The sequence below is a fragment of the Mandrillus leucophaeus genome, unplaced genomic scaffold, assembly GCF_000951045.1.
Source record: "Mandrillus leucophaeus isolate KB7577 unplaced genomic scaffold, Mleu.le_1.0 Scaffold332, whole genome shotgun sequence".
Classification (NCBI taxonomy): Eukaryota; Metazoa; Chordata; class Mammalia; order Primates; family Cercopithecidae; genus Mandrillus; species Mandrillus leucophaeus.
The window spans coordinates 1428692-1442496 of NW_012103499.1; the positions used below are offsets into that span (position 1 = coordinate 1428692).

The 13805-nt window shown below is 43.2% G+C and overlaps 1 protein-coding gene across 10 annotated transcripts in view; it reads left to right on the forward strand.

Annotated features, from left to right (window-relative positions):
• The first annotated feature begins 2047 nt into the window (after positions 1 to 2047).
• The window catches only part of OS9 (osteosarcoma amplified 9, endoplasmic reticulum lectin), a 29900-nt gene continuing 18142 nt past the window's right edge, over positions 2048 to 13805 (forward strand). For 7 of the 10 annotated variants that reach the window (XM_011988595.1, XM_011988598.1, XM_011988594.1 and 4 more), the window contains exons 1-5: positions 2048 to 2425; positions 2852 to 3028; positions 4212 to 4275; positions 4397 to 4473; positions 4707 to 4805. In XM_011988595.1, coding sequence (XP_011843985.1) covers positions 2264 to 2425; positions 2852 to 3028; positions 4212 to 4275; positions 4397 to 4473; positions 4707 to 4805 — 579 coding nt within the window. In that variant the 5' untranslated portion in view covers positions 2048 to 2263. The remainder of the gene's footprint in view (positions 2426 to 2851; positions 3029 to 4211; positions 4276 to 4396; positions 4474 to 4706; positions 4806 to 13805) is intronic. The other 3 variants (XM_011988601.1, XM_011988602.1, XM_011988603.1) reach the window with 3 other exon arrangements.

Below are 13805 nucleotides of genomic sequence, written 5' to 3' on the forward strand. Positions count from 1 at the left end.
TTCTTTTTTCTCGGGATAGCTTTGGCTATTCTAGGTCTTTTGTGGTTCCATTCTAGGTCTTTTAGGGTTGTTTTTTCTATTTCTGTTAAGATTGTCATTGGTATTTTGATAGGGATTGCATTTAATCTATAGATTGCTTTGGGTAGTAATGGTGTTCTGATTCTTAATCCTAATGCTGTTCTGATTTTTAAAAAATTTATTAACAAAGCAACAACATGAAGTCACATGTTCTGATTTTTTGTCTGTGTATGCAACTTGTTCTTTCTTTCTGGAAGCTTTTAGAATTGTTTCTCTGTGTCCAGTGCTCTGAGATTCTATAATGATGTGTCTTGGTGTGGGTTTAATTTGTTGTTCTGGATACTTAGGGTGCCCGTTCAATTTGGAGACTCTGTTCTTCAGTTTGGGTTAGTCCTTTTAAATAATTTTTTTGATGATTTCTTCGCTTCTGATTCTTTGTTCTCTTTCTGGAACTCTAATTTAGAACTCTTATTTCGTCCAGACCTTCTGGACTGATCCTTTAATTTTTATGTTTTCTCCTAAAGTAGAACAAATTTGATCTTCTTCAACTTTGTCCTCCAGCCTTTGTACAGAATTTTTATTTCTGTAACATGGTTTTAGTTTCCAAGAGCTCTTTTTGCTTATCGAAATAGTAGTTACTCTCAAGTAGTTTCCTGTTGTTATTTTATGAATGCACTATAATATCTCTTTGAGAAGTCTGATGATGGATTATTTTTAATGTTTTGTTGTTTTAGATGGAGTCTAGCTCTGTGGCCTAGGCTGGAATGCAGTGCAGCAATCTCAGCTCAAGGCAACTTCTGCCTCCCAGGTTCAATCAATTCTTCGGCCTCAGCCTCCTGAGTAGCTACAGGCGTGTGCCACCATGCCCTGCTAATTTTCGTATTTTTAGTAAATACAGGGTTTCACCACACTAGCCAGGCTGGTCTTGAACTCCTGACCTCAAGTGATCCGCCCACCTCGGCCTCCCAAAGTTTTGGGATTACAGGCATGAACCACCGTGCCCAGCCAATTTTTAAATGTTTTATTTTTGGTGGTTTTTTTTTTTCCCCCACTCCGTTGCAATTTATGTTTCCTCTCATTTGCTTTTTCCTTCTTGTTTGTTTTTGTTTCTTACTTGTATATTAAAGTCCTTCCTTAAACGTCTAATGATCTCTGGCTATTTATTTTGAAGAGTAAGAACACTAAAACGCTGATTGGAAAGTGAAATGAGGGCTGGGGCACCTAGGCCAAAGTCTTACATGTGGAATTCATTATAATTATCTACATCATTAAGAGAATTCTGATGAGGGTATCTTTGGGATTTTTCTTTGGAGCTGGTGAGATTCCCCAGAGAGGATTTTCCAAAGGTATAATCAGGCTCTTGTTTACCTTTGTTTCGTAATCAATATTCTCAAGTTTGCTAAACCAGTTACCATTCTTCGGTTAGATTTCCAGCTTCCAAAATGTTGCTGTTGTTGTCTCCTTTCCCTTTCTTACGGCCTGGAGAGTAATACATAATTCCACCTTTAACTGGAAGCCCCTGTATGTATGTATGTATGTATGTACTCACTTATTTGAGACCCGGTTTCGCTGTGTTGTGCAGGCTGCACTTGAACTCCTGGGCTCGGGAGATCCTCCTGCCTCAGCTTCCGGAGTAGCTGATACCACAGGTGCGTGCCACCGCGTCTGACTGCCCGCATTATTTCTCTAGGGTAGTTTTTTTGGAGGTCAGCTGCAGGATCGTATAGGAAGATTTTGACACAAATTTTCTTATTGCCCCAAAGCAATATGTATATATGAAAAGAGGTAAGCGTCTGTATAATAATTATTTGTTTTGCAACAAGCATTGAATAACTTTCACGGGCACTGCGCAAGTTACCTATCTGCCTCAATACTCCGCCCAGCGGTGGGCAGGTACAAACATCTGAAAAAGCAATGAAATGCGCATGACATTTAGGCGAAGACAGAGGGCAAACATAAAAGGGCCAAGCGCATAGACCACGCCTCTGAAATTGGGGTAGGCGAGAGGGGTTTGATCTTGTCGATGATTGGCTGGTCTCTGACCAATCACAGACAGCAACTGATTTTTCTAATCGTCGTGATCCACCTCCCCGGGGCCTTGAAGCTACGTTTACAAATAGGAATAGGGTACGTGGGAGGGATAGAACATATGGCCAATAAAATCATGTGGCGCCGATGGGCGTGTTGAGGCCACTGCCAGGCTTAGGGCGGAAACAGATTCTCTGGATAAGAGGGGGAACGAAAGATGGCGGCGGAAACGGTGCTGTCCAGTGTGTTGGGACTGCTGCTTCTGGGACTCCTGTTACCCGCAAGTCTGACTGGCGGTGTTGGGAGCCTGAACCTGGAGGAGCTGAGTGAGATGCGTTATGGGATCGAGATCCTGCCGTTGCCTGTCATGGGAGGGCAGGTGAGAGGCGTATAAGGGGCGAGGGTCCGGGCAGAAGAGGAAGCGAGTAAGAGATAGAGGAAGAAGGGCAGCTCCCGAGTCTGGGGCTGGAGCCTACGGGAAATCGGGAAGAGTAGGTATTGCTTTTACGGTGACCCCTGGGGATCGCAGACTGAGACCCATTCTCTAGGGGCCAGGAATTGGGAGAGGTGGGGCTTCCCGCTGTCAACGTTCAGGTCTCAGTTTACTATCGAAACACCGGGACTCCATTCCCGTAGAGAAATGGGAGCGCCCTCTCGCCTCACCCACTAAATACAGCTGGAGAGCTCGTGGCTTATTCTGTCTTCGACTGAGCTCTTCCCCAGGGTCTGAAGAGGGATTTCGTTGTTTTCCCTGATCCCAGCCTTTCTTTGCTTCCTTGCCCCCCGACCCTCCCTTCTTTCCCAGAGCCAATCTTCGGACGTGGTGATTGTCTCCTCTAAGTACAAACAGCGCTATGAGTGTCGCCTGCCAGCTGGAGCTATTCACTTCCAGCGTGAAAGGGAGGAGGAAACACCTGCTTACCAAGGGCCTGGGATCCCTGAGTTGTTGAGCCCAATGAGAGATGCTCCCTGCTTGCTGAAGGTGAAAGGGACTGGGTTAGATAGAATGAGGGCTTGGGAACTAGCAGTTCATCCGAGAACTGTAGTCCAGTGAATGAGGCAGGATCTAGGGGACCTGTAGTGGTTAAGAAGACCACTGGAGGAGTAGACAGATTACACGGACAAGAAAGAAGCAAAGAATCCTGTAACCATTGATGACACTTTGCTGAATGTAGGAGCAGGTTAGGATAGAAGATCTCAGAAAAGGCCGGGCGCGGTGGCTCACGCCTGTAATCCCAGCACTTTGGGAAGCCAAGGCGGGCGGATCACGAGGTCAGGAGATCGAGACCACGGTGAAATCCCATCTCTACTAAAAATACAAAAAAAAAAAAAAAAAAAAAAATTAGCTGGGCGTGGTGGCGGGCGCCTGTAATCCCAGCTACTCGGGAGGCTGAGGCAGGAGAATGGCGTGAACCCGGGAGGCGGAGCTTGCAGTGAGCTGAGATCGGGCCACTGCACTCCAGTCTGGGCGACAGAGTGAAACTCTGTCTCAAAAAAAACCGAAAAACAAAAAACAAAAAAGAAGATCACAGAAAAGGGCTAACGCAAGACTGAGGGTCTGCGTCGGGTAGGAGGAGTACTTTCTTAAGCCTACCTGCTAAAGTCACCCCCTGCCCTATCACTCCACTCCAGTATCCAATTTTATTTTCGTCGTAGCACTTTTCATGATCTGAAATCATATTAACTGAATCAGTTTGTTTATTTTCGGTCTGAATCCCAGCATTAGAATGTAAACTCCATGAGATCAAATAATTTATCTTGTTCATAGTTGTATTCCCAGTGGCCAGAACAGTGCAAGGAATGTCCAGGAAGTTCAATTAATATTTAATTTTGGGTTCTTCTATGTTTCCCTAATATGATTGCTTCAGGGATACCATAATTTCTTATCTTTATGGAGGGGAAATGAGGATTTAAAAAATCTTTTAAGAGGGAGGAATGGAAAGACCACAAGTGGAAAATAGACTTTAGAGATAACTCTCTACGTCACAGAAGGAAAGCAGCCCTCCCTCCTTACTGAAAGTCTGGAGAATTGAGAGTGGAAGTGAAGGGAAGAGAATTGAGTGTGCAAGTAGATGAGAGGCTATGTGTCTTGGAGCCAGGAGACTCTGATTCCAATAAAAGACGTCTGCACCCCATCCCCCGATTGTTTAATTTTTAATTGTCAGACCAAGGACTGGTGGACATATGAATTCTGTTATGGACGCCACATCCAGCAATACCACATGGAAGGTAACTCCCTCCCATGTTTTCCTTAAGCCCTCAGCATCGTATCATTGAAGGTAACCTGCCTGCCCAGTTCCCTCCTACTCCTCTTAGGGGTAACAGTGCTTCTCTGTGGCTTCTCTTGCAGATTCAGAGATCAAAGGTGAAGTCCTCTATCTTGGCTACTACCAATCGGCCTTCGACTGGGATGACGAAACAGCCAAGGTGGCAAGAGTGTGGGATTCGGGAAGAAGGGGTTCTGGCCACCGGCTGAAAGCCCTGACAAGAAGGGGAGGGTCAAGATTAGCTGATCTGTTTCTTGGGGCTTGGTGGCCATTAGGACAAAGTTTCCTGGGGGGGGGCACAGGCCATTCTTTTGTCTCTGTGGGGATGCAGTGCCATCCTTCCTCTTTGCTGTCTTTCTCATCTCCCCCACTCCTGCCTCATGTCTTCTCCAGGCCTCCAAGCAGCATCGTCTGAAACGCTACCACAGCCAGACCTATGGCAATGGGTCCAAGTGCGACCTCAATGGGAGGCCCCGAGAGGCCGAGGTTCGGGTGAGTCTTGAGAGAGGAAGTTGACACTCCCATAGGGACAGTTCAGATTCTAAGGGAAGAGAATTGCATCTTATAGTCAGGGGGCTCCCTCCGAGATTTAAAACATATTTCCAGCAGGGCATGGTGGCTCATGCCACCAGCACTTTGGGAGGCCGAGGGGGGCAGATCGCCTGAGGTCAGGAGTTCAAGACCAGCCTGACCAATAAGATGAAACCCCATCTCTTCTAAAAATACAAAAATTAGCTGGGTGTAGTAGCGGGTGCCTGTAGTCCCAGCTACTCAGGAGGCTGAGACAGGAGAATTGCTTGAACCAGGGAGGTGGATGTTGCAGTGAGCCGAGGTTGTGCCACTGTGCTCCAACCTGGGTGACAGAGTGAGACTCTGTCTCAGAAAAGAAAAAAAAATAGCAAAAACACATTATTTCCAGGCTGGGCGCAGTGGCTCACGCCTGTAATCTCAGCACTTTGGGAGGCCAAGGCAGGTGGATCACCTGAGGTCACGAGTTCAGGAGCAGCCTGGCAAACATGGCAAAACCCTGTCTCTACTAAAAATATAAAAATAAGCCGGCCATGGCTGTGGGCACCCTGTAATCCCAGCTACTTGGGAGGCTGAGACAGGAGAATAACTTAAACCTGGGAGGCGGAGGTTGCAGTGAGGTGAGATCGCGCCATTGCACTCTAGCCTAGGTGACTAGAGCGCAACTCTGTCTCAAAATAAAATAAAATAAAACGTGTTTCCAGCTGCCACCTGGACATCATTACCTGGATGTTCAGAGGCACTTCAAGTCAACATTTCCCAGATCCTCTTCTCCATACCCCCAACCACACTTAATCTTTTTCCCACATTTCTCCTTTTTGTCGCCTCAGCAATAAACCTGAGTGCCATCCTTGACTCTTTCTTCTCCTCTGCATTGTCCCTCCTTTTATTTATTTAATGGCTCTTCAGTGAGGTCTTGCTGTATATGCAGGCATTAGGCTGGGCTCTGGGGATACAATGGTGAGCAAATGTGCAGCGCCTGCCCTCACAGGCTGCATTAGAGGGGAACACAGAATCATAGAAATGAATCTATGATTATCAACTAAGAAGTGAGATGAAGGAAAGGAATCTAGCTCTCTCAGAGTAAATAAAGCCCGTTTTTCCTACTTCTAGATATCTCTCAAAACTCTCCTATGCTTTCGTGTGGTCGGTACCTTCACTCTTGCCTGCATCCTTGCGAACAGCTTCTTTACAAGTGCCTCTGATCTAGTGGTCCTTAGCTGAGTGGAGGCAGGTAAATATAGAATGCAAAAAGTTCCTTAGGTCATTCTCATGTATTCATAAATATACACACCTGTAAAGAATTACATGACACCTGTCAGAGTTATCTTTCCATAATGCAGATTTGTACCTGCAGTCGTGTGCTGGTAAGTGTTGGACACCCAGATCTCTGTGGTGTGAGAGGGAACCCCTGATTTGTAACGTTTGCCAATATCTGTGGTAAAAATACTCCCATGATGCCCAAGTCAAATGATGTTAACTGTCTTGCAACATTCTCCAAAACTTACCAGTTGGCTCCAACACACCTGTAAGTCTGCATCACTTCTTCATTCAGTCCTGAAAAACCTTCAGTGTTTCTGCCTTGCACAAAGGCTAAGATCCAAATGTTTCAGCACAGACCAGGGTGGTAGCAGTGCAGGTGATGGGAAGTAGTTGGATTCTGGATATATTTTGAAGGTAGAGCCAATGAGATTTGTTGATGGTTTGGATGTGGGATAGAATCATGGATTACTTCAAGATTTGTGGCTTGAGGAACTGGAATGATGGAATTGTAATTTACTGAAGTGTGAAGGAACAGGTTTGGGGGAGGAAATTAGGTTGGTTTTGGATATTGAAGGTTGAGGTGCCTTTAGACATCCTAGTGGTGATGTCCAGTTGACAGTTGGCTCTGTGATTCTGGAATTCAGGGACAAGTTCTGGGATATAGATATAAGTACTCATTGTATTTCTGCCACACTGGCCTTTTTCTGTCCTTCAAACCAGTGGGTCTCATTGTTCCCTCTGCCTAGAGCAGTCTCCTGCAGATGTTTGAATGATCGGCCCCATCCCCTCATTCAGGTTATATTCAAGTGACAATTCCCAGGGAACCTAACATAAGCAAACAGACACACATACACACACATGCACCTATTGCTCCTGTCCGAGTAAGCATCCACAGTGTTTTGTATTCTTCAAAGCATGTATCATTACTTGAAATTACTGTATTTGTTTAATTTCTGTCTTCCTGCACTAAGATAAGCTCTGGGGAGGCAGGGATGATGTCTGTCTTGTTTTCTGCTGTATCCACAGCTCCTGGAACAGTGCTTTGCTCAAATAGGTACCTAGAAATTATTCAATGAATGAATGAAATGAATGACAAGCCAGTTCTAATGTCACCTTTCTTGATTAACACAGAAAATTAGTTAGTTGTGTTCCTTCAGCACTTAATAATACAAGCATCCAAACACATATATAATCCGTTATAGCACTTACTTCATTGTATTCCAGTTATTCCTTTGGGTGTTTGTATCTTCAGTTGGCCAAGAACTGAGGTCAAGACTGCATAGCTTCCTCATCTCTGGTGAACATATGCTCTGTGCCAAGCACTAATAGAAACTAGGAACAAAAAGGTGGATGAGACGTAGTCTTGCTTTCAGGAAACATGTTAAATAAACAGCCACAACAAGCAGGATAAATGCCATGAGCAGTGAAGTGCAGCCTGCAGGGGAGCACACAGTCAGGACGGAGTCCAGGGTAAAAAGGAAGCCTCTTGGGAAAAGTGACCTTTGAACTGACATTGGAGGATGAGGAGTTAGCCTAGCAGATGGAGAGGATGGCGTGGGGAAGAAGAGGGCATTCCAAATGGAAGGTGCGCTAAGTGCAAAAGGCCTGGAGACAAGAGGCAATGGCCTATCCCAGGAACTGACAGATATTCACAGGGACTGATGGGGATAATCACGGGAAGAGGAGTATAGGAGATGAGTCTGGGCAGTTGGTAGGGGACAGGTCACGAAGGACTCTGTAGCTATGATGAGGAGTTTAGACAATCCAAGAGACAGTGGTTGGGGGAGGCAATGAGGTATTTGAAGCAGAATGATGACATATTCAGGTTTGGATTTGAAGGTCCACTCTAGCTGGAGTATAGCAAAGATTGAGAGCTCACTTAGGCAGCTGCAGTAATCCAGGTATGAAATAAAAGTGGCCGGGGGATGAAGAAATGTGAATATTTGGAGAGAGATTTAGGGGGCAAAATCAATAGAGTAAGAAGGAGTCAAGAATGATTTCCAGGCTTCTGGCTTGTGCAGTTAGATAGATGGTGATTCGTGTTACTGAGATAGGTATAATGGGAACAGGAGTAGGTGTGATGAAGGTAAATGGTGAGGCGATCAGGTAGAGATTTCCAAGGAGGCTGTGGATCTCTGGGTCTGGAGTTCAGCAGAGAGATCTGAATTGAACCCAGAGGTGGGGAGTCATCCTCGTCTCAGCTATAACTGAAGCCAGGGTATGGATGAAATCCCCCAAGGAAACAGTATCTAATGAGAAAAATGGGACAGAACTTCAAGGAAGCCAATATTGAGAGCATGGGAAGAAGAGGGTTTTGCCAGAAGAAGGGGCCAGAGAGGAGGCTATGGTGACATGGAAATGAGGAAGGACATATCTCAAGGGGAAATTGGTCCATGGTGTTGGCTGTGCCTGAACCTTCAAGGAAGAGGAGGATTAAAAACTGCTTGTAGGCAATCATAGTCATTATTATTTTAATAAAGGCAAAACATGTACATGGAAATAAAAAATCCAGACAGTAGAGAAGAGAGCCAGATGGAAAGTATAAATCCTCTACTCCCAGGCACTCCTGACCAGTCCTTTGGTTGGACTTAATGATAGACGTCATTGGTGATCTTTGCTGGGGCAATTTGAGCAGAGTGGTGAAGATGAGGTGTTGAGAAAAGTGGTGAAAAAGTGGAACTCAGCAGGGCATGGTGGCTCATGCCTGTAATCCCAGCACTTTGGGAGGCCAAGGTAGGCAAATCACTTGAGGTCAGGAGTTCGAGAACAGCCTGGCCAATATGGTGAAGCCCCATGTCTAGTAAAAATACAAAATTAGCTAGGTGTGGTGGTGGGTGCCTGTAATCCCAGCTACTTGGGAGGCTGAGGCAGGAGAATTGCTTGAACCCAGGAGGCAGAGGTCGCAGTGAGCTGAGATCGCGCCATTGTACTCAAGCCTGGATGACAGAGTGAGACTCTGTCTCAAAGGAAAAGAATGGAAATCTTTGAAGAAGTTTGGCTATGAAGGAGAGATAAAAGGTAAGCATTAGTGAGAGGTGCTGGGGGATTGAGAGAGGGGGCATTCTGTGTTTGGTGTGTGTTTTAAGATGGAATAGATTAGAACATGTTGAAGGCTGTTGGGTGAATGTTAGTGGAGAGGAGGAGAGGGAGGTGAAGATACAGTAGAGAGAATGAGAAAAGAATATGGGCAGGGCTGGGATGCAGAATCCTGGGAGAGCAATTTGCCTCAAAAGGAAGGTCTAGGGTCGTAACTGGAAGTGTATTTGCTAATGAGTCTGGAGGTTTTGGTGGCAGAAAGTTGAGGCCATTCCTATCTGGTTGCTTCTAGTTGTCAGTTCTTATGCCACTTGCCTAGGTGATCAAGTAAAGCCCCTACTCCAGGGCAGGCACTGTGACCTGTTGCTGGCCTGATGCCTCCTCAGTAGGAAGAGCGTGCATGTTGTTTGTCGAAAGTGCAGTCTCTGTGGGGCTAGGGAACAACTGGTTAGCTATGTGGAATTAAATAAATTTCTATTTATTGGTGTGTGTTTTAAGATGCAACAGACTAGAATATTTTGAAGGCTGTTGGGGAGATGTTAGTGAAGAGGAGGAGAGGGAGATCAAGGTGTAGTAGAAAGAATGAGAAAAAAATGTGGACAGGGCTGGGATGCAGAACCCTGGGAGAGCAATTTGCCTCAAAAGGAAGGTCTAGGGTAGTAGGTCAATTCAATTCTTATAAAGAAAAATTCTAGAGATATCAAAGTTTTAAGTTATAAAACATATAATTATACCAAAAAAAAATGTCATAGAGACCCATAAATTCACTGCCAAGTTAAACAGATGATAATGTTTTGCCTGATTTGCTTCAGATCTCTGGTTTAAGAAAAGGAATAAAATACTTATGCTAATAGCTAAAGCCCACCTTCATATTAATCACTCTCCCTCCTCACCAGAAACAACCACAACCCTCACTACGCTTGTTTTGTATTTTTATTAATGGTATATATGTATTACAGACAATAGATAGTGTTTTGTATTTTAAAATTATACATCAGGAGTATCAACTTGTTTTTTTCACTGATCAGTGTGTTTGCCACTCCATGGCATGACGTGGAGCTCTGGTTGAGTGATTTTTTTTTTTTTTTTTTTGGAGACAAAGTCTCGCTCTGTCACCCAGACTGGAGTACAGTAGCACAATCTAGGCTCACTGCAACCTCTGCCTCCTGGGTTCAAGTGATTCTGCTGCCTCAGCCTCCTGAGTAGCTGGGACTATAGGCACCCGCCACCATGCCCAGCTAATTTTTATATTTTTAGTAGGGAAGGGGTTTCACCATGTTGGCCAGGCTGGTCTTGAACTCCTGACCTCAAGTGGTCCACCTGCCTCAGCCTCCCGAAGTGCTGGGATTACAGGTGCGAGCCACCATGCCCAGCCTGGTTGAGTGATTTTAATGTCTATATTGTGTTTCATTGCTTACTTACCCATTCCTCTGTTGATAAACAGTTGGGTTTCAACTCTAATGCCCTTATACACAGTGCTGCAATGTAGGTCTTATTGTGAGTGTACAAGAATTTCTCCAGGGAAATACCTAGAAAGTAGAATCACTGGGTTACAGGAGTGTATGTTATTGGTGAATTCAATTTTTTGTTTGTTTGTTTTGTTCTGTTTTTCTGAGACAGAGTTTCACTCTTGTTGCCCAGGCTGGAGTGAAATGGCGCGATCTTGACTCACTGCAACCTCTGCCTCTCAGGTTCAAGCGATTCTCCTGCCTCAGCCTCCAGACTAGCTGGGACTACAGGCGCCCACCACCATGCCCAGCTAATTTTTGTATTTTTAGTGGAGATGGGGTTTCACCATCTTGGCCAGGCTGGTCTCAAACTCCTGACCTTGTGATCCATCTGCCTTGGCCTCCCAAAGTGCTGGGATGACAGGCGTAAGCCACCATGCCCAGCCCTCAATTTTTTTAATGATTGAAAAAATATATAACCTAAAAGTTCATTCTAACAGTCTTTAAGTGTACAATTCAGTGGAAACACTCACAATGTTCTGTCACCATCACTACTATTTCCAAAACTTTTTTCATCATCCCAAACAAAAATAACTATTTCTCCCTCTCCCAGACTCTGTTCTACTTTCTGTCTGTATCAGTTTCCTGTTCGAGGTACTTTATATGAGTGGAATCATACAAGATTTGTCCTTTTGTGTCTGGCTTATTTCACTTAGCATGGTGTTTTCAAGGTTCATCCATGTTGTAGCATATATCAGAATTTTATTCCTTTTTATGGCTTAATCATGTTCCACTGTCTGTATATACATTTTGTTTACCTATTTGTTGATGGATGGACACTTGGGTTTTCTTCTTTTGATTATTGTGAATAATGCTGTGATGAACATTGGTGTTCAAGTATCTGTTTGAGTCCTGTTTTCAGTTCTTTTGGGTCTGTACCTAGGAGTAGAATGTGCCTTATGGTAATTCTAGGTTTAATTTTTTTAGGAACTGTGAACTGTTTTTCCATAGCAGCTGCATCATTTTACATTCCTAGTAGCAGTGCATAGGGTTCCAGTTTCTCCATGCTATCTCCATCACTTATTTTCCTTTCTTTTGTTTTCTTTTTCTTTTTTTTTTTTTTTTCAGTAATAGCCATCTTAATGGGTGTGAAGTAGTATCTCATAGTGGTTTTTGATTTGCATTTCCCTAGTAACTAATGATGTTGAACATCTTTCATGTGCTTGGTGACCATTTGTATATCTTTTTTGGAGAAATGTCTATTCAAATCCTCTGCCCATTTTTGAATTGAGTCGGTTTTTCTTGGTGAGTTGTGAGAGTTCTTTATGTAATATATTCTGAATATTAATCCCTTATCAGATCTATGTTTTGTAAATATTTTCTCCCATCCTGTGGTTGCCTTTTTACTATCTTTTGTTTTGCTTTGTTTTTTGAGACAGAGTTTCACTCTTGTTGCCCGGGCTGGAGTGCAATGGCGCAATCTCAGCTAACTGTGACCTCCGCCTCCCAGGTTCAAGCGATTCTCCAGCCTCAGCAGTGTCCTTTGGCACACAAAAGCTTTTAATTTTGATTTCCAAGAGTTTTATAGTTTTAGCTCTTAAATTTAAGTCTTTGATTCATTTGAGGTTAATATTTTTTTCTTAGAGATGGGGGTCTCGTTATGTTGCCCAGACTAGCCTTAAACTCCTGGGCTCAGGTAAGCTTCTTACTTCAGCTTCTGAATAGCTGGGTTTATAAGGGTGTGCCATTGTGCCCAGCTGCTGATTTTGAGTTAATTTTTGTATATGGTGTAATTTTTGCATATAGTACAACTTCATTGTTTTGAATGTGGATATCCAGTTTTCCTGGCACCATTTGTTGAAAAGATTGTCCTTTCCCCATGGAATATTCTTGATATCCTTACCAAAAATCAATTGACAATATATGTGAGGGTTTATTTCTGGCCTTTCTATTCTATTCCATTGGTAAATATGTCTGTCTTTATGCCAGGATCACACTGTTTTGAGTATAGTAGCTTTGTATTAAGATTTAAGTCAGGAAATGTGAGTCCTCTAACTTTGTTCTTTTTTTTAAGATTGTTATGGGTATTTGAGATCCCTGGAAATTCCATGTGAATTTTAAGATTTTTTTTTCTACAAAAAACACCATTGGATGCCTTTCATTTATTTTTCACTCCTAATCACTCTAAAACTTCCAGTACTATATTGAATAGAAATGAAAAAAGTGTCTATCCTTGTCTTGTTCCTAATCTTAGGGGAGAAGCTTTCAATGTTTCACCATTGAGTATGATGTTAGCTGTGGGTTTTTCTTATATGGACTTTATCAATAATTGAAGACATTCCCTCCTATTCCTAGTTGATTGTTTTTTACATGAAAAGGTTATTTAATTTATCAAGTGCATTTTCTGCATCAGTTGAGATGGTCATGTGGGTTTTTTCCCCTTCATTCTATTAATATAGTGTATGACATTGATTTACCTATGTTGAACCATCCTTGCATTCTTGGAGTGAATCCAACATAAATCATGATGTATAATGCTTTTAATATGCTGCTGAATTTGGTTTGCTACCATTTAGTTGAGGAATTTTGCATCTGTATGTATAAAAGATATTAGTCGCTAGGTGTGGTAGCTCACACCTGTAATCCCAGCACTTTGGAAGGCCAAGGCAGGTGGATCATCTGAGGTCAGGAGTTTGAGACCAGCCTGGCCAACATGGTGAAACCCCGTCTGTACTGAAAATACAAAAATTAGCTGGATGTGGTGGCACCCACCTGTAATCCCAGCTACTCAGGAAACTGAGGCAGGGGAATCGCTTGAACCTGGGTGACGGAGGTTGCAGCGAGCCAGGATTACACACTGTACTCCAGCCTAAGTGACAGAGCAAGACTCCATCTCAAAAAAAAAAAAAAAAGATATTAGTCTATTGTTTTCTTGTAGTGTTTTGTAGTAGTATTGTCTAGATTTGATACTATGGCAATGCCAGTCTCACAGAATAAGTTAGGAAGGCATTCTTTATAAATTTCAGATTTAATTATTTTGTCACCTACATTCTGTCTATCTATACTTTGTCTTTTTTGTTTATAGTGTCTTAAATGAATTTTAATTTAAAAAAAATTTAAATTCCAATATAGTCAAACTTATCAGTCTTTTTCTTTATACCTTGTACATTTTATGTTTTTTATTTAATCCTTTCCTATTTACTATTCATTTTTTTTT